This window comes from Macaca fascicularis, chromosome 1, assembly GCF_037993035.2.
Source record: "Macaca fascicularis isolate 582-1 chromosome 1, T2T-MFA8v1.1".
NCBI classification, from domain to species: Eukaryota; Metazoa; Chordata; class Mammalia; order Primates; family Cercopithecidae; genus Macaca; species Macaca fascicularis.
In genome coordinates this window covers 167,535,015-167,556,082 of record NC_088375.1, presented here as the reverse complement: position 1 = coordinate 167,556,082, position 21,068 = coordinate 167,535,015, and the positions used below count along the sequence as shown (strand labels likewise).

Sequence of the window (21,068 nt, the reverse complement as noted above, 5' to 3'; positions counted from 1 at the left end):
ATGTAGTTACACAAAGCGTTCATTATAATTATTTTAATGTCTTCCATATCCATGGCTATAACTTCTTCTTCATTACCAATATTGTGCCTTTATGTTGCCATTGTTTTCTCTTCAATTTTCCAAACTGTGGTCATTTTAACATTTTTTTTGGAGGTGTTAAACATACTAAGTTTCCCAAGTACTCTTAAAAGTTCAGTGTGCTAGGCCGGGTGCAGTGGCTCATGTCTGTAATTCTAGCACTTTGGGAGGCCAAGGTGGGTGGATCACCTAAGGTCAGGAGTTCGAGACCAGCCTGGCCAACATGGTGAAACCTTGTCTCTACTAAAAATACAAAAAATTAGCTGGGTGTGGGGGCACATGGCTGTAATCCCAGCTACTCGGGAGGCTGAAGCAGGAGAATCGCTTGAACCTGGGAGAGGGAGGTTACAGTGAGCCGAGATCATGCCACTGCACTCCAGCCTGGGCGGCAACAGAGCAAGACTCTGTCTCAAAAAAAAGTTCAGTGTGCTTAGGAGGGGAAAGCCAAAGTTTGGTGAATGTACTGGGAGACTGACAGCTTTTCTTTTTTTTAGTCCTCCAACAAATGTATACTTAACATGGTTTATAATACATGTATTGAATTAAAAACTAAGTGTTATACATTTGATTTATAAGATTAATTATTTATAAATCCTGTCCTCAACTGATCTTGACTTTCTTTTCTGGTTTATATAGTCTCTTGTCATATTTTTTAAAGTTTCCATTTTATTACATAGATTAAGTTTTTTGATTTGGCTGAGGTGTAACTAAATTATAAATTCTGCTATCTAGAAGCAGATAGAATTGTAGGATAGATAAAATGGATATATAGTTTTCTTCTAGGCTAACAGAGACCTGGATAAGGGTGTTCTATAACACCCTCACTGAGGACTGAGCTACAATTACTTTTACCAGTTTTTAAGGAGGATCCAAGTATGAGTTATTCTACTCCTATGCTTCCCTATAAGTAGGTGTTAAAAACCACTGAGTCTGGGATTGACCCTACTTACCAGCTAACAAGTTCACCTGGCAGTTTCATCAATGCTGGCAGAAGATATGAGACTCTTGGATCAGAGACAAAGGATGATTGATTACTCAACAATAAGAGTGTCCATATTGACCAGGCATGGTGGCTCATGCCTATAATCCCAGCACTTTGGGAGGCTAAGGAGAGTGTACCACTTAAGGACAGGAGTTCAAGATCAGCCTGGCCAACATGGCGAAACCCCGTACCTACGAAAAATACAAAAAATTATCCAGGTGCAGGGGTACACACCTGTAATCCCAGCTACTCGGGAGGTTGAAGCAGGATAATCTCTTGAACCCAGGAGAGGGAGGTTGCAGTGAGCCGAGATTGTGCCACTGCACTCCAGCCTGGGCGAAAGAGCAAGACTCTGTCTCAAAAAAAAAAAAAAAAAAGAAAAGAAAAAAAGGAGTAGCCAGATTATCATCTTCTGCACCAGTTCTCTGAGCTAGGAATAAAAATTGTGTTCCTAAAACCAAACATCATATGTTCTCACTGATATGTGGAAGCTAAGCTATGAGGATGCAAAGGCATAAGAATGATGCAATGGACTTTGGGGACTTGTAGGAAAGGGTGGGAGGGGGATGACGGATAAAAGACTACAAATAGGGTGCAGTGTACACTGCTCTGGTGATGGGTGCACCAAAATCTCAGAAACAACCACTGAAGAACTTACTCTTGTAACCAAATGCCACCTGTACCCCAATAATCTATGGAAAAAAAAATGTTCCTAGCTCTAGGTTCTCATAGAAAATGAGAAGTAGAATTTGGAATTATAAATGTGGTGGGCTCACCATTACAAGATCATAAATCTGTTTTTTGTAAATTTTATCGGTTTGTCCTTTTGCATTAAAAAAATTGATCCCCTCTTCCCTCTGCCTGTTTTTGCTCTTACATTTAAAAAAAGTCCTGTGAAATTATACCCTGTCTTAGTTGAACTAAGGGAAGTACAGATTAAGGCCTTGATTTTGAGTTGCATAGGCTGGAATTATAGGAAGGTGACTGCTTATCACTGGGACAGGTCATTGAAATGGTACTTTCATGAAAAGGAAAGAAACCCATGGGAAGGGTAAAGCTCAGATGGAAGCATGGGGTTGCTCTGAAAGCTCCCCCTTCCCAACTGGAAATTGCTTATGGAAATTCTTTGGAATGTTTTATGTTTTTATAGGAAGGCAGCTTTGAGAAAGAATCCCAGAACATTGTGGCATCATAGAATAATTTTTAAAATATTTTTTCTGTAATAAGATACCCAGCTTGGGATCTTTATTTTATTCATATTTAATTTTAATTTGGGAAAATACTCTTCCCTGTAATTTTCACAGAAAAAAAAAAATACATAGGTAGATTACTTTCTAAAACCTTTCATTTCCAAAAAAAACTCTTTTGTTCTCATACATAAATGATGTTTCATATAAATAGAGGATTCCTCAATTGCCATGCTGTTCAAAAGTTGGAAATAATTTACTGTTTTCTAGCCTCAGAGATGCAGAGAGATCTATAAAACTGATTTCGTTTCCTTTCCTTTGTAATTAACTTGTTTTTTCTGCCTTTTGAATTAAGTAATTTTACCGTAAGTTGAGCACTTGGTGACCTTTTTGATCTGAAACTTCAAGTCTATCTTCAAACCATGGGCATTTTTTTTCTAATATTACTTTGATTATTTCCTAAACATCTGTCTCTCTCTTCTAATTTATGTATTAAGCACATATTTACATATTGAGTATCCCAAACCATACTAAATGTTTCTTGTCAATATGACTTCCATTTTTTTTTTATATTTGCTAGATTGTGCCTCTATTATTGACCCAGTTTTCACCAATATTCTATTTTTTTTAAGGGTTTTTTTTTTTTTTTTTTTTTTTGAGACAGGGTCTTACCCTGTCACCCAGGCTGGGGTGCAGTGGTGTAGTCATAGCTCACTGCAGCCTTTAAATGCTGGTCTCAAGCAGTCCTCCTGACTCAGCCTCCTGAGTAGCTGGGATTACAGGTGTGAGCCACCAGACTCAGCTTGTATTCTATTTTTAATTTTTCTTTGTAGCTGTTGGTTCAGAAATGCTTATTTTTAATGTCTTTTTCCCCCTGATTATTTCTATCCTTAAGAGACATATTGTCTAAAGTTTTCTTCTGTTCTTTCCATTAAGTTAGACTCATTAGGAGCCACCCGTTCTAATTGTTTGGCTTCATCTCCCTCCTTCAAGTAAGAGTCCCTTTCAATGATCCGTGATTTCTCTTGGACTACTCTTCATGGCAAGTGTAGGTTCCTTCCACACCTCAGAAGCTCAGGCTATTTCGGTCTCAGGTAATATCAGACAGTGACAGAGACCATCCATTTGTAATGAATGAGTGGCAAATAGGCTGTCATATTGGGATCTCTTGATTGAGGGAGTGTGAAATAAAGAGGCCTGTAGTAGTGCTTCTTAAACTGCTAGCTGTGTGTCAGAATCACATGGAGTGCTTTGGAAAAACGTCTGCACCCAGACCAAAATTCAGCATACTCATCCTATAGTCAGCCCTGTGGAACCCCTGAATACAAAAATTTGGCCCTCCACATATACGTGGTTTCTTATCCTGCAAATACTGTATTTTTAATCTGTGTTTGGTTGTAGATGCAGAACCTACCGATACGGAGGCCTGAATGCATTTATTGAAAAAACCCACATATAAACGGAACCAAGTAGTTCAAACCCGTGTTGTTCAAAGGTCAACTATATTACATTAAATAGCAATTTGGGTTCACTTCTGGAAATAGAAGCTGGTGGTTTGGACTAGTTATCCCTCTAAGAACAACTAGAAAAGCTGGACAAAATATCAAAATATTTGAGTATACCTGAGAGCTCCCAAAGCAGTAAGGATTTAGGGGGCCAAGAGCTGTAAGAAGAGTGAAGCTCAGGTAAGAATGGCATTTGGACTTGCATGTTTGTCAATTCCAAATCAGCAGGAGAGTTCAAAAAGCCCTGTGTTGCTTTTAGCAAACTTATAGGGCTATGGAAACAAAACTGAAATTCAGGACCCACAGAAGAAAGGCCCCAGAATACCCTTCGGACTTGGGTTGGGACCCCAAAGCTTTATAGTTCGTAACCTATTTAATGGAGAGCAATAAATAGACAAGCCCTCAAAAGAACAGAAGTCTAGTGTTGAATGATCTCTACCCGATCTAGGATTGCAAATGCCCCTAGCCTAGTCATTTGCCAAAAACCAGGACAAATTTTCTCTGGAGAAGAAACCATCTAGAGCTTCAAATATCTATACTTTTACAATGGCATTGTCCCATTCTCGATAAAAAAATAACCAGGCATGTGAGGAGATAATACAATAAGCTTCTAAACAACAACAAAAAAAGGTAACAGACAGAGACCCACAGGGGACTACATAAAATAGCAATGCTTGGTATGTCCAGAGAATTAAACGGCAATTTACAACATCTGTTATATTTCTTCATTTTTGCATAAATTAATTGAGTTCTTATATTTTTAAATATAGCAAGGAATTAATATGTTTTGCTATTTTAAAGAGTTGTATTTGGGGTTTTTTTGTTTTTTTTAGATAGAGTCTTCCTGTGTTGCCCAGGCTAGAGTGCAGTGGTGTGATCATAGCTCTCTGTAGCCTCAAACCCGTGGGCTCAAGCAATCCTCCTGCCTTAGTCTCACAAGTAGCTGGAACTATAAGTGTACACCACCACGTCTGGCTAATTTTTTTTAAAAAATTGTTTTCAGTAGAGACAGGATCTTACTGTGTTGGCCAAGTTTGTCTCAAACTCCTGGGCTCAAGCAATCCTCCCATCTCATCCTCCCAAAGTGCTGGGATTACAGGCATGAGCCACAGCCGCCCAGCCAAGTGTTCTATTTTATTAAACAAAAATTATACAGGGAGTGTTAAAACTATGAGTGTTACTAGGAACTGTATCTTTTGGTTGAATTCACCAATATCTAAGGAAGTTTGTTTCAGTCTGAGGGATAGTACAAAACTGCTGCATAAGGAAAGCTACTGAGAGACAGGAAGGTAGTAGATAGGAGTGGTCTTAGATGCAGATGCCATAGTTCAGATAGGCTGCTGCTTGGACTTAGATACATATTCAGGATCATCATCTCAATTATTTCAAACAAATTTTATTTTCTTTGGCTAGAGTTATATCCTATTTATTTTTATTTTTTTATTTTATTTTATTTATTTATTTTTTTTGAGACGGAGTCTTGCTCTGTCACCCAGGCTGGAGTGCAGTGGCCGGATCTCAGCTCACTGCAAGCTCCGCCTCCCGGGTTCACGCCATTCTCCTGCCTCAGCCTCCCGAGTAGCTGGGACTACAGGCGTCCGCCACCACGCCCGGCTAGTTTTTTGTATTGAGACAGGGTTTCACCGTGTTAGCCAGGATGGTCTCGATCTCCTGACCTCGTGATCCGCCCATCTTGGCCTCCCAAAGTGCTGGGATTACAGGCTTGAGCCACCGCTCCCGGCCTAGAGTTATATCCTAATTCTTGTGTAAATTCTTGAAAGTTTTATGTTTTTTTTTTTTTTTTTTGCTGGTGTTGGACACATGGTTTTTGCTTGTGTTAGACATACGGATATTGATCAAACCGAATTTACTTGGTCTTTGGATCTTAGAAATATGTGCCTCTTTGCTTTTTATACTTAAGACTCTGGCTTTGCTGCTAGCCCCAAACATCCCAGTCATCCAGGTTACACTTAAAAGGAGCGTTGCTCAGTTATTGATGGGTTGTATTGTCACTAACACAAGATCAATGATGCCTGTATAAGCTATTTAGAAAATAATCTTATCAGGCAGGAAAGGGATAGCAACAATATCATCCTGGGAAATACTGCCATAAAACATTGCATGTTACCTTTAAATGTGCCTAATGAGTCATTAGCCATATACTATACTGCTACACAAAGGCATATATGTAATATGTAAATATAAAATGCAAAAATCATGACATACATTTTCCCTTCTCCACATTCTCAGCTTCCATTTTATGCAATGATTTTCTGTGTATTTCTAAAATATTCCATTTCACTATGGATAGTTCTATAAATTATTTGGGAGCAGAATTATTGGCTGTGTCTACATAAAAAATAAAGTAGTAATGTAAGAAGTTTGTGATAAAGCTAAATTATATAAACTACCGATATGTATTTACTTGTGCTAGAAACAAACTCCTTTGTCTTATCTTAGAGTTCTACATGGAAACATGTTCTGATATCCTGGTAAATCAAGAATAACAAAAATCTGAGTGAGCTGTATTTTGTGCCATAATCAGAATACTTGATTCTGATTATGAAAATGACAGATATTAGCTACACAAATAATGTTTTTTTACTTTAGATTCAGACTTGCTTGTCCAACTTTCTTCCAGATATCTCTACCTGAATTTCCCATGGGCATCTAAAACTTAACATCTACAAAATAAATCCCAGCCCTTCTCACTTTGATCCTCTTGTCCACCCCAATCTCCTTTTCCTCACTTGGTCTCTGCCTAAGTACAAAGCACTACAATGCACCTAGTTACCAAGCCCCAAAGCTTGCAGTCATCCTATTGAATGGGGTACAGTAGTGATGAAGAACGCAGGCTCTGAAATCAGACTTCTAAGGTTTAAATCCAGCCTTGCAACTTGTTAGCTGTGTGACCTTGAGCAAATTGTTTAAGCTCACCCAGACTTAGTTTTTTCATCTGTAAAACTGCACTAAAACATCGGGCTAAAAAAGTTTGTTTCACTCTGAGCAATAATACAAAACTGCTGCATGAGGAAAGCTACTTGGAGACAATCAGGTGGTAGGTCTTAATCAGAACACTTACATGAAAATGTAAGTAAGTAGGAGTAGTCTTAGATGCAAATGTCATGGTCTGTTTATTCGTTTTTTGAGATAGTCTTGCTCTATTGCCCAAGCTGGAGTGCAGTGGCGTGATCTCAGCTCACAGCAACCTCTGCCTCCCGAGTTCAAGCAATTCTCGTGCCTCAGCCTCCCAAGTAGCTGGGACTACAGGCATGTACCACCAAGCCCAGCTAATTTTTTAAAAATGTGTTTTAGTAGGGATGGGGTTTCACCATGTTGCCCAGGCTGGTCTCAAACTCCTGATCTCAGGCTATCCACCCACCTCGGCCTCCCAATGTGTTAGGATTACAGGCGTGAGCCACCGTGCCCAGCCCACAAATGTCACAGTGCTCATGTAGGCTGCTTAGTGTATAGTGTCATAGCTGCTGCCTAACTAAACTATGTGTGAAAATCAAGGTCACATAGCTAACAAATGGCAAGGCTGGATTTAAACCTTAGCAGTCTGATTTCAGGGCCTGTGCTCTTCATCACTACTGTACCCCATTCAATAGGATGACTGTGAGCTTTTGGGCTTGGTGACTGGGTGCACTGTAGTGCTTTGTACTTAGGCAGAGAACAAGTGAGGAAAACTTGTTACCCAGAATAAATGAGATAAGGACAGTATCCACGCTACCACCAATGTCCAATTAATTTGTAGTTCTATTGATTCCACATCTTAGTATTTCTTTTTTCTGAACTCTCCTTTACAATTCTGATGTATTTGGAAAAATTTTATAGCATTATGCATGCACTAAATGCCAGTGAAAGACCAAGTATGACATATTTAGGCTATCCCGTCTAAGTGCGCAGAGAAATTGCCTTACTTGGCTTTCTAGGCAGACTTTTTCTTAAGCATATCAGTTAAAGTTTGCATTAAATCCTGACATTAATTTGGGGCAACATAATTGAGCTCAAGAAAATTCAGAATTGTAATTACCATCTACACTAGTAAAATATTATACATAATAAATATTTTATAAACTAGGAATATTCAGAAAGCTAATCTAGTATATTTTAACTCATAACCCTTATAAAATATGCCATACAACTTTCATTTAATATACATTGCATAATCTAAGACAAATATAAAGTAATGTTTTAAAACTCTGAACTGGGCCAGGTGTGGTGGCTCATGCCTGTAATACCAGTACTTTGGGAAGCCCAAGTGGGTGGATCTCTTGAGGTCAGAAGTTTAAGACCAGCCTGGGCAACATGGGAAAACCCCATCTCTATTAAAAATATAAAAAATTAGCCAGGCATGGTGGTGCACGACTGTAGTCCCAGCTATTCGGGAGGCCAAGGTGGGAAGTTGAGGCTGCAGTGAGCCATGTTTGCACCACTGCACTCTAGCCTAGGCAATGAAGTGAGTCCCTGTTTCAAAAACAAACAAAGAAACAAATTCTGAACTGAAAATTTAAGGTGGTTATGATAGTTACATTTTTGATTTTGTAATGCTGCATGACTTGTCTTCTTTGATCTTTGATATTGCCTTAGATGCAGATGTAGCAATAGCCTCTTCAAATTCCAACTGAAAATCAAATGTCAGGGGTAGAGCCATAGTTGTTTTTCTTCCTTCACTCTGAAGCCTGTTTATCTGCAGCAAAGCCAAAGTGGAAAAAAAAAAGATGAGTACTTTTTATATGGGGAAAATCTTAGGTGGAGAGAAAAAAAAAATCTCACTTTACGTGCACAAACACACACACACAGAGAGAGAGAGAGAGAGAGAGAGAGAGAGAGAGAATTTAGGTGCCAGGCAATAATGGAAAAATAGTACAGATTGAAAATTGGGGGTCTAGTGCACCAACTGTTTTTATGCCTTTGCTGTGTGACCTGAGCCATTTTCCCATCTGTAAAATGTGGGGGTAGGACTAGAGGATTATTAAGGCTCCCTCCTAATTCTAAAATACAGAATGTAAGGAAAGACCTAGATATTTAGATGCAGAGAGTTCTTGGAACCATAGTAGCATGTCTCTCCAGCCAGCTCCTCTTCCTGTAGCCATGCACACGGTGAATCACACCGATCTTCCTCTAGTCGTGTGAGCCAGAAATAGAGTGAAGAAAGCAATCAAAAGAGGACTTTGTTAAAATCCTTATACAAATGGACTGAAAAAGAAAAAGGATCTAGCTAAAAGGTGGATAAAGGAGCCGAAAGTTTTCTCTAAAAAATTCTCTCAGAGCATAGCACAAAGGAATAAAGAGATGAAAGCCCTGAAAGCAAAGTCAAAGGATATGGGAGACTTCTGCTTCTGCCAATAGATGAAGCACTATGGAATTAATCGCCTGCTTTCAACAACTAGGAGCTCAGGCAAAATGTATGAAAACAACTACCCTCAGCTATTAGAAAACAGAGTAGGACAGATCGCTGAGAGAAGGGAAACAACTGAGGTCCACCCTCCAATAGCCCAGCTTACTTCCCTGAGGTGGTTTCGGAGCTGAGGTGCAGAGAGGAGAAACTCATTGTATTGGGGGAACTCAAACCAAATCTTGTGGCTTTGAGCTTGCTAAAGTTAGGAGAAAGTTTGCACCAGCAATCACACTCTCAGGCATTTACTTCAGAGAAATGGAAACTCATGTTCACACAAAAACCTGGATGCAAATGTCCATAGCAGCTTTATTTGATTTTTTAAGCAACTTTATTTTTACTAGTCAAACCATGAAAACAATCTAAAAGCCCTTCATTGGATGATTGCTTGAAACTTTGTACATCTATATAATGGAATACTACTCAGCAATAACATTTTTATATTTTTATACATTACCTTTTCAGCCAGGATAGTTGCTTTTTACAAATTAGTTTATATCATATTAATGTATCATTAGTTAAAAAGTAAAATTATTCACATTTGAAATGTTAACCTGTTAATGATTAAATTGAATTGTAGCTTATACTTAACAAACCTTTGTTCTTCTGGCCAAGATTCTCTCTGCTTGCTTATCAAGGACATCTAAGCTCTCTAAGATTTTTTCTGCCATTGTCAATCACTAAATTCCTATTTTAAAATAAGGAGGAAGAAGAACAAATCAATTCGAATTTAAACATATAACTAGGCATAAGTTTTCAAAAGACCCACTTTTACATTACTGTTTTAGGTAAATAATAGAATTGTTTAAATCATACAGTAAATCATAGAATTGTAAACGTACCCAAGTTTTTTCAGTTGAAGGCCATATGATCAGAACTCCCAGATGTGTACAGGCCCCATGAATTTTTAAATTTATGATAAAGGTGAGGGGGAGAAAGTTCATGATTACCATGAGAACCATATGTGACTTATACTTGAAGCAAGACCATGTGGCTTGAATTATATCTATTTCCTTTTTTTTTTCTTTTTAAGTTAAAAACATATCAAGCTAGGAGTAGGACTTAATTTTGGTGGTGGTGTTGTTGTTGAGACAGAGTCTTGCTCTGTCACCCAGGCTGGAGTGCAGTGGCATGATCTTGGCTCACTGCAACCTCCGCCTCCTGGGTTCAAGCGATTTTCCTGCCTAAGCCTCCTGAATAGCTGGGATTACAGGCGTGCACCACCACACCCAGCTAATTTTTGTATTTTTAGTAGAGACAGGGTTTCACCATGTTGGCCAGGCTGGTCTCAAACTCCTGACCTCAAGTGATCCGCCTGTCTCAGCCTCCCAAAGTGCTGGGATTACAGATGTGAGCCACCGTACCCGGCCAGGAGTAGGACTTTGGACATATCTATTTTCTTTCTGTCATGATATAATTTTAATCAAAGTAAATGCAAGGAACTCATATTTCTATAATAAATTAAATTGGTCAGTGATCCAAGACTGTTAACAGCATGTAGCAGGTAATTAGTCACACATAAGTAGCAACAACTAAGCTGGATAGGTTCCATTGCCATAATAGTTCATATTTCCTAGTTAATTAATATTGCTAACAGTCTCATCTGAGGTCAAGCAGTCCATATTAAGCTTAGGGAGCTGTATAAGACATCAGAACCTGGTCTAATTTATTACATCTTCAGATGAGAAAACTGAAGGCCACAAAGTACCCTATTAGTGTAGTAGAAATAGCTAGGGCAGAGTAGAGGCAAGAATCCAGGAATATCAACCCAAAACTCCCTTTATTTATTTATTTATTTATTTATTTATTTATTTATTTAAAAAATCTGTGTAGATGGGCCAGGCACAGTGGCTCATGCCTGTAATCCCAGCACTTTGGGAGGCTGAGGCAGGCAGATCACTTGAGGTCAGGAGGTCAAGACCAGCCTGGCCAACATAGTGAAACCCTGTCTCTACTAAAAATACAAAAATTAGCCAGGCATGGTGGCACATGCTTGTAATCCCAGCAACTTGGGAGGCTGAGGAGGAGGATCACTTGAACCCAGGAGGCAGAGGTTGCAGTGAGCCGAGATGGCGTGCCACTGTGCTCCAGCCTGGCTGACAGAGTATGACTCTGTCTCAAAAAGAAAAAAAAAGATAGTGTAGATGACCATGCAGTCAGTATATTTTTGCTCACTGAATTAAATGGGCCCCAGGGGCATTTAAGTGTAAAAGTTATATGGTTCACAGAAAGTACAGAATCATCAATGTTTTCAATGAATATTAATGTTAATACTAAGGTTCTTTCCAGCTCAAAAAAAATCTGATATTTCTCCTATATTGTATATTATTCCAGCAGTGCCACATGGAGACAACAGTTCATCAAAGGAGAAAGATTCAGGATACTATGCCAAAAGTTTACATTATTTTGGAATTGGTTTCTTTCAGCTTTTTTTTTTTTTTTTTTTTTACTCTTTTTTCCTTCACCATACATTGCCCTGAGTATGAATTCTTCATGCACTGATAGTGACATCCCATTCCAGCATGCCCTCTATCATGTCACTACATCCAGATTTTCCCTCCATCACATGATGTAGTCCAGTGTGACAAAGAAATTACACAGACGGCCTGGGTGTGGTGGTGCGTGCCTATAATCCCAGCTACTTGGGAGGCTGATGCAAGAGGATTGCTTGACCCTAGGAATTTGAGACCACTCTGGGCAACATAGCAAGACCTCATCTCAAAAAGAGAAAAAAAAAAGTAGCCGGGCACAGTAGCACGCATCTATAGTCCCAGCTGCTGGGGAGGCTGAGGTGGGAGGATCAAAAGGATCATTTGAGTCCAGCAGTTCCAGGCTGCAGTGACCTATGATCATGCTACTGCACTCCTGCTTTGGTGACAAACAGAGCAAGACCCCATTTCTTTAAAAAAATGTGACACAGAGGAAATTCTGGGCCATAAGGGTACAAGCAGATAGCATGCCTTGTGACAAACCACACAACCTCAGGTTGCATGCTGGGGAGATCCAGGAATGTGAAAGCTGATCATACGAAATGGGTCACTCTTGTGGTTCCTAACTAAAACACAGTGAGAAGTCAGGGTAAGAGAAAACACTCAGGGCACAGAACATTGCTCCAAAAATGCAGTCCATCTGCAAGTCTGGCAGCTGAAATTGACTGCTGTAACCTAAACCAGTTGTATCTAATAGCTACTGAAAAGACCTGTGGCAACTCTAAGCCAATTTTGCCCACAACCTTCACTTATCAATCTTGTCAGTGCCTCAAAACCTCACTAGTGCCAATTTGTAACATTCCCTGGTTTTATAAAACCTCTAACCTATTCTTTGTTCTTCAGAATATACTGAAGACTACTGCTCTGTGTGTATACCCTAATTGCAATTATTTCCTCCCAAATAAACATTTTGATTTTAGAGATTAGTCTCTATATTTTATTTGACATTGACAGGGTAAAGGCATTAGCACAATGTGAATGCTTATGACTTTCTGGGTTTCTTACAGAACAATAGGGGACAGATTTTGAAAGAGAATATAGATTATGATTATGTGGACATATTTTCTTTTCAGACCCAAGAACCATTCCTCTTGTAAAACTAAACTAAACTAAAACTCTCCGAGGAGTTTTAGCTTTTCTGTTTCCCTTAAACATAATATGAGTTCAAGGGGATGGAGAAGGTGCTCATATTCCCCACCTAAGTTTATTTTACTGGAGACAAAGATTTCTGTTTTTCAGCAAGACACAGGTAAATAACTGGAAGAATCAATGTATTGAAGTGAATGAGTTTCCCAGTTTGGGGAAGGTATAAACTACATGAGGGCCAGCTGAAACAATGTTGCTTACTTGTGAGAAAGAACAGAAAGCAGATCTTTTTAGAGTAAGGTGTCCTACACCTCTCACTTTTAATCACCCCATCTTCAACACCACATAGGACATTTTAAGAGGCAAAAGGTCATCCCATTGTACACACACACACACACACACATGCACGCACATGCACACACAGCTGTATTTTTCTATATACAGTTAACCATAGCATGAAATAATTTTTATGTTTTTGCTTTAAAAATATTTTGCTAAGAGTAAATTATTTGGCTGTGAATGATTTCTGGAAAATCATTGTGCAGATCATGAATTTTTTTGAAGTGAGAAAAACCAATTATTTTCAAGGGTCAACAACAGTTTTATGAATACTAAATTTGACAGTTAATGAAATCGACTGAATGTTAGTTTTGTAGTATTAATTTGATAGCCTGAAACCAATACAACTTTTTCAGTTTGCAAATTCTTCTCTCCCATTGGTCTTTGGCAATGTGCCAATGGTGCCTAATGGCTAAATGGCCCTGGGAAAAAGTGGAAGTGAGGAAACACTATACATGAACTTGCTTGTTTTCATCATTATATTTCATAAGCTCATCAAGGGCCTATTTTGTGTCTCCTCAAATAAATGCTGAGAGCAAAGGAACATCAGTACTAATATGATGGTGTTCCCCAACTACTTTGCATAAACTAACCACTAATCTTTTAATGCAAGATGAATCAAGATGATATTAAATGGACAGGGTGCAGTGGCTCACACCTGTAATCTCAGCACTTTGGGAGGCCAAGGCAGGTGGATCACTTGAGGTCAGGAGTTTGAGATCAGCCTGGCCAACATGGTGAAACCCTGTCTCTACTAAAAATACAAAAAGTTAGCCAGGCTAGGTGGCGAGCGCCTGTGGTCCCAGCTACTCAGGAGTCTGAGGTGGGAGAATTGCTTGAACTTGGGAGGTGGAGGTGGCAGGGAGCTGAGATCACGCCACTGCACTCCAGCCTGGGTGACAGAGCAAGACTCTGTCATATATATACACATATATTTATATATCATATCTATAAATATATATATAAAGTGTTCCTCAGTGTGATCTATGTTTATGTCCTTTATTATATCTTTTTAATTTTAATATATACTTTGGTGTTCCTACTTTATACTTCTTTTTCTATGAACATATATTGTTATTTGATGATAAGCATTTATTTGTTCATTTGGTCACTGGCTACCTAAATGTATTACATGCAGACATTGTACTAGGTATTCTATCAAATTTACTGAGGAAGTTGGCACCTGGTAAACATTTTCCCTTGTGATCTCCATCTTCCTAGGCAAGGGAGATGCTCTCTCCTATTTCACTAGGAAAACAGGCACCATCAAGCAAGAGCTTCTTCAGCTCCTACCTCTCATACCAAAGTATTATTCATTCCCAACCCTTCCGCACTTCAATTTTAACAGAGGCGTTGGCTCTCCCACCCAAAGCTGATCCCTCCTGATGTACTCTAGACTCCATTGCCTCCAGTCTCCTGAAAGAATTATCTCTATTAGTTATCCCCTTTCTCCTGCAACTTTTATCTATTTCCTTCACAAATTTATTCCTCTTAGCATGCTCAAATTTATTTGCAAAACAGAAAAAAATGTCTTCTCCGGACCCTGCTAGTTATCATCTCTCTCGTCTTCTGAAGCATTCTACTTAGAGTTGAGGGAAGTGCTCTCATCTAGAATATAGGGTTCTGATGTGGTCACAGAAGCCTAACTCATAGAATCTCAGGGGTGGAATGGATCAGTGGCCTCTCACAGAATTCTTTGAACAGTGGGGCAACATTAACATCAAGAAGACAGACCTTTCTTAAGCTTGCTTTGATTTTCATTGCCATTGTCCTTCTTCAAACCTTCAGGTTGTTACTTTCCCTCCTTTGGGTTATCAAACTATACACCCCCCTAATTTGCCTGCCCCAAACCTTCCTCCTCATTCCTCAAATATTGATTCTTTGAAATGCCATCAGGCTGGGCATGGTGGCTCACACCTGTAATCCCAGCACTTTGGGAGGCCAAGGCAGGCGGATCACTTGAGGTCAGGAGTTCGAGACTAGCCTGGCCAACATGATGAAACCCTGTCTCTATTAAAAAAAGAAAAATACGCCGGGCATGGTGGTGCATGTTTGTAATCCTAGCTAGTCTGGAGGCTGAGGCAGGAGAATCACATGAACCCGGGAGGCAGAGGTTGCAGTGAGCTAAGATCACACTACTGAACTCCAGCCTAGTGACACAGTGAGACTCCTTCTCAAAAACAAACAAACAAAATGCCATCAGAGCTGTCTTTCCTAAACAGGACACTGATCAGGACCAGCTCCAGCCCACAAACCTTGGCTTGCTCTCATCACCTGAAGAACGCCCAAACTCTTCCGAGGACACACGAGACCACTGAAGAAAAGACAGTCCAGGATCTGGCTCAGCCCACCTTTCTAGTTTATTCATCCTACCCCTTTGTGTTCCACCATTTTCTACCATTCTTACTTCCTGGACACGTCCTGCCCTTTTCCCAAGCACACCCTTTACTCATGCGTTTCCTTCTACTCAGAATGTTCTCCCACATGTCTTCCAGTCAAAAGCCTACTCTTTATCAAATATGGTATAAAGACTACCTCTTCTTTTTTTTCTTCTTTCTGAGATGGAGTCTCGCAGTCTAGGCTGGAGTGCAGTGGCTGCAATCTCAGCTCACTGCAAACTCCGCCTCCTGGGTTCAAGTGATTCTCCTGCCTCAGCCTCCTGAGTAGCTGGGATTACAGGTGCCCGACACCATGCCCAGCTAATTTTTGTATTTTTAATAGAGACAGGGTTTCACCATATTGGCCAGGCTGGTCTCAAACTTCTGATCTTGTGATCCACCCGCCTCGGCCTCCCAAAGTGCTGGGATTACAGGCGTGAGCCACAGCGCCCAGCCAAGACTACCTCTTCTGTGAAACTTTCCTTGGCATTATCTCATTCCTTGTCTGGGTGACAGTCTATTTGTTGTGTGCTCCTGGCCTCAAGCAATCCTCCAGCCTCTCAGCCTCCTGAGTAGCTGAGATTACAGGCAAGAACCACCACACCAGGTTTTAAGAGGTTTACTCGCTGGGTGTGGTGGCTCACATCTGTAATCCCAGCACTTCGGGAAGCTGAGGCAGGCGGATCACTTGAAGTCAGGAGTTCAAGACCAGCCTGGCCAACATGGTGAAACCCTGTGTCTACTAAAAATACAAAAAAAGTTAGCTGGGCATGGTAGTGCACGCCTGTAATCCCAGCTACTTTGGAGGCTGAGGCAGGAGAATAACCTGAACCTAGGTGGTAGAGGTTGCAGTGAGCCGTGATTGTGGCACTGCACTCCAGCCTGGGTGACAGAGTGAGTCTCCATCTCAAAAAAAAAAAAAAGAGGTTTACTCTTTGACAAATCTCTTCTTCACTAGGTTGAAAACTCATTTAAAGCAAGAATTGACTTACTTACCTCTGAATCTCAGCCTCAGGCAAAGCGTTTTACATCTGACAGGGATTTGAAAATTACAATTTAATTTGCAGATGTCTCTGAACATAACTTTTTAGGAAGAGTAATCCTAATTTATCTGTAATAAATGATGTTACTTCATAATGATTTACTGGAAGATGAAATAAAAAGTTGAGTGAATTATTATAAAATGGGGTTCTTGCCAATCTAAACTTGGTAAAAGTGTTTTGAAAGGAAACTTGGATTTATGTTCTTAATTTCTAGCTCAGTAGTGACAGTTTTTGTTGTTGTTGTTTGTTTTTAAAGAACACAATGAAATAGAGGCCATACCAATTGGGGCAGAATGAATTCCCAATTACTCTCACAGTGAATCATCTACAGGCCTCACTGCAAAGGCTTGTTCACAACAAAAATTGTAGGTCAATATTATTAGCATATCAGAGACTCAGTCATATCTAAAATAAAAATGTCTTAAATATTTTAAGAGAACAATTTTGTTTTAACAGCACCTTTGGGACTAAAAACAAACAAAAATAACAAAACCCAGGGTCATCAATATAATAGGCTCAGCTGAGAAAGGTTCTTCAGCAAGTTCTAAACAACTCAGGAAAACTAAGAATCTCTAAAGTCACAAACTAAAGGCCTGAGAAATTATCTAAAAAATGGAGGCTTAAATTAAAATTCACTTCCATTATGTGGCTTTATCAGTTCAAACGCTTACTCCTTGAGGACAAGGCCACTTCTTTTTTTTTTTTTTTTTTTTTTTTTTTTTTTGAGACGGAGTCTCGCTCTGCCGCCCAGGCTGGAGTGCAGTGGCCGGATCTCAGCTCACTGCAAGCTCCGCCTCCCGGGTTCACGCCATTCTCCTGCCTCAGCCTCCCGAGTAGCTGGGACTACAGGCGCCCGCCACCTCGCCCGGCTAGTTTTTTGTATTTTTTAGTAGAGACGGCGTTTCACCGTGTTAGCCAGGATGGTCTCGATCTCCTGACCTCGTGATCCGCCCGTCTCGGCCTCCCAAAGTGCTGGGATTACAGGCTTGAGCCACCGCGCCCGGCCCAAGGCCACTTCTTACACTTTTATCTGACATAGCCCACTATTGAGACCACAGTAAGGACTCACTTCATCTGTTAAATGATTAATGTTGACTCAATAAGTAGGCAACTGGCTGAGTTATCTCCATCTCACATTCCAAGGACAGACTTAGGGGAATCTTTTTTCTTTAAATCCAAAATGTTGATAAATGGCCCATATTATAGGCTGAATTATGTTGTCCCCAAATGCATATGTTGACGTCCTAGGCCCCAGGATCTCAGAATGTGCTTATGTTTGAACGTACATCCTTTAAAGTGTAAAGTTAAAATGCGGTTGTTAGGGCAGGCCCCTGGCCAGTATGACTGGTGTCCTATAAGAAGAGGAGATTAGGACACAGGATACACAGAGGAAAGTCCTTGTGAAGATTCAGTGAGAAGGCAGGGCAGCACCCCAAGGCAAGGAGTGAGGCCTCTGAAGAAAACAACCCTGCCCACCCCTTCATTTCCAACTTTCAGTCTCTAGAACTGTGAGAAAACAAATTTCTGTTGTTTAGCCACTCCGTCTGTGATCTTTTTTTTTGTTTTGTTTTGTTTTTTTTTTTTTTTTTGAGGCGGAGTCTGGCTCTGTCGCCCAGGCTGGAGTGCAGTGGCCGGATCTCAGCTCACTGCAAGCTCCGCCTCCCGGGTTTACGCCGTTCTCCCGCCTCAGCCTCCGGAGTAGCTGGGACTACAGGCACCCGCCACCTCACCCGGCTAGTTTTTTGTATTTCTTAGTAGAGATGGGGTTTCACAGTGTTAGCCAGTATGGTCTCGATCTCCTGACCTCGTGATCCGCCCGTCTCGGCCTCCCAAAGTGCTGGGATTACAGGCTTGAGCCACCGCGCCCAGCCGTCTGTGATGTTTTGTCATGGCAGTCCCCACAAGCTAGTACAGCCCAGGCACTGAGAACTAATTTAAAAACCCGACTCATGTGCTTAGCGCTACATTATGAATTTTCTTGCTCCTTATTTATTTATTCTTATTTTTGAGGCAGGGTCTCACTCACTCTGTCACCCAGGCTGGAGTGCAGTGGCTGCGTTCAGCTCACTGCAGCCTCCGCCTCCCAGGTTCAAGTGATTCTCCTGCCTCAGCCTCCCGAGTAGCTGGGACTACAAGGCACACACCACCATGCCCATCTAGGTTTTGTATTTTTAGTACAGACGGGGTCTCGCCATTTTGGCCAGGTTGGTTTCGAACTCCTAACCTCAAGTGATCTGCGTGCCTCAGCCTCCCAAAGTGCTGGGATTACAGGCGTGAGCCACCACGCCCGGCCTGGAAGGGAAGTTTCTAAGAAAAACTATTAAGGAATTTAAAAACTATGATGTACGTGTATTGTGGAGTATTATTGTGGGCAACTAATCTGATAATAATTGGAAGAATTGATTAACCAGCTCGAAATCGCAGCACAATTACCGCAGGGGTGATCAGCTCCCACCAGCCATTCCAGGAGGTTGGGAGTCGTCAATTTGGAAGTGTATCAATTAAGTGGCCCCGGCGCCCCTCGTCACCTTCCCCCAGGCGCCTCCTTCTCGCTGGAAACGTAGGGAACCCGACTCAAACGCTCTATGCCTATGGTCGTTTCACGGGAGAGCAAAATTAAGGGCAATATTGAGGACGCTCATTAATATTTAGTTTAGAAGACGGAAAGGTTCTTCAGCGAACCTGGAAGAGGCCCCCGGGCCCGCCTCCCGCCGCGGTCCCACACTCGCCTGACCTGACCCACACTCTCCCTGTCGAGGCCCCGCTAGAGAACGTCCCACCGACTACAGGGACAGAAAAGCCGTTTATGTAAAACGATATTTTTCCTATTTCGCCCCCACCTTCGTACAAATTTTGATTTTCCGCTTTTCCAACGCTTCCGCACCCTGAAACAAACCTCGTCTTCCTTTCCTCCCTCTTCTGGCTCCGAGGGCTACGCGCCCCGCCCCCACCCTTCAGTACCTTAGCAACGCGTCCTCCGTCCGTAGAAACCGGTTTCCGATCTCTGCCCACTTCTGAAAGGCCTAGAGAGCAGAGTTCTCTTCTCAGAGGGGCTTCGCTCACAGACTTTTGTCACTAAAAGCCCAGACTCCCCAGATGCTTACGGATATTAATACCGATTATGCTGAAGGAGTGGAAGGAGAGTCAAGTAAAGGAAGAGGATCAAGTAAAAAGAACTGGAGAACAGTGACTTTGTTTCCTCTTACTGTACCTCCTTTCTCCTTTTGTGCTATCCTGGAAACATCAAATTTCAAAAAGAAGCTTACAAAGTCCACCATGCAGCTTGCGGATCTGAATGGAAGTCAACAGTTTATATTTGAATATTTGATGGAAGATTGCTTTCATGGCTTATGGTATTTAAAAACAACAATAAAAACAAAAAACCATTTTATTTCCAAGACCAAGAAACCTCCCATGTGCTTAGTAAAATCACCCCTGTATTATTCAAGTTGTATAGCAAACTTGGCTGCACACACATACCATGTAGCGTTTTTATGAGACATAATGGTGATACACTCTGACATACATTCTGCTGTATTTACTGTATCCTAAGGAAACATTTGTCCTTAATGCTCACTTGTGTGAGCAGAAACTGCACTAAGGCCATGGGAATCATTTATTTTTAGAGTCATAATCTAAGAACGACTGACTTGAAAACAGCTTGTATTTAATTAAAAATGATGGGGAATTTCACAACATTGGTTAAATTTTAAGTCAGGGGTTGGTCATCATTCCAAGAATATACTTTATCTGATGCATCAAAATAGGAGGAAAAAAGCTTTAAAAAACAGCATTTCAACATCTGTGAAAAGAAGAGGAAAAAAAACACCTGCATTAGTCATCACAAGTCCGTGCTAGTGGCAATGGTAAAACTGCAAAAAAAAAAAAAAAAAGTATAGTTATGTAGCAATCCAAATTTGGCTAGAAATTGATATTAATAGTCAAGGCATGAAAACACTGGAATCAATGTATTTCAAATATTTGAAAAACAAACAATACAATAATTAAAAGTAGAAGGTAGTTTGATTCTTTTCTTTTTTTTTTCTTTTTAAGGCAAAGTCTTGCTCTGTTGCACAGACTGGAGCACAGTGGCATGATCATAGCCCACTGCAACCTCAACCTCCTGGGCTCAAGTGATCCTCCCACCTCAGCCTCCCTAGTAGCCAGGACTACAGATGCATGCCACTATGCCTAGCTAATTTTTTTATTTCTATTTTTTGTAGAGACAGGGTCCTCACTCTGTTGCCCAGGCTGGTCTTGAACTTCTGGGCTCAAGTGATCCTCTTGCCTTGTTTTCCCAGAGTGCTGGAATTTACAGATGTGGGTAGTCACTGTGGCTGGCCAAGGTAGTTTGATTCTATTTTATTATTTTAAGCCATATACATTCAAGAACAATGATTTGTATGGAATTGATAACTGGAATCTAGTTGATAGTGGTGATTTGTCTAAGATTGTTATAGTACCTTCAGCTCAAAAATTTGCACAGAGGTGAAAATTAGCTTCTTAAGTAAAGAATTGAGTTCAGAAATGTTAGCTACTCATTAATCTTCAGTCAATAAAATTTATAAAGCACAAATCTT

The 21,068-nt window shown here is 40.6% G+C and overlaps 1 protein-coding gene across 3 annotated transcripts in view; it reads right to left on the bottom strand.

The window, feature by feature from the left end:
• C1H1orf141 (chromosome 1 C1orf141 homolog) overlaps window positions 1-19,431 on the bottom strand; it is a 63,093-nt gene extending 43,662 nt beyond the window's left edge. For all 3 annotated transcript variants that reach the window (XR_012418948.1, XM_045369200.3, XM_074004246.1), the window contains exons 1-3: window positions 19,385-19,431; window positions 9,750-9,841; window positions 8,288-8,445 (exon numbers count right to left, since the gene is read on the bottom strand). Coding sequence is in view for 2 of the 3 variants with exons in the window: in XM_045369200.3 (XP_045225135.2) it covers window positions 8,288-8,445; window positions 9,750-9,824 (233 nt within the window). In the remaining variant the exon portion in view is untranslated. The remainder of the gene's footprint in view (window positions 1-8,287; window positions 8,446-9,749; window positions 9,842-19,384) is intronic.
• Window positions 19,432-21,068: the final 1,637 nt, after the last annotated feature.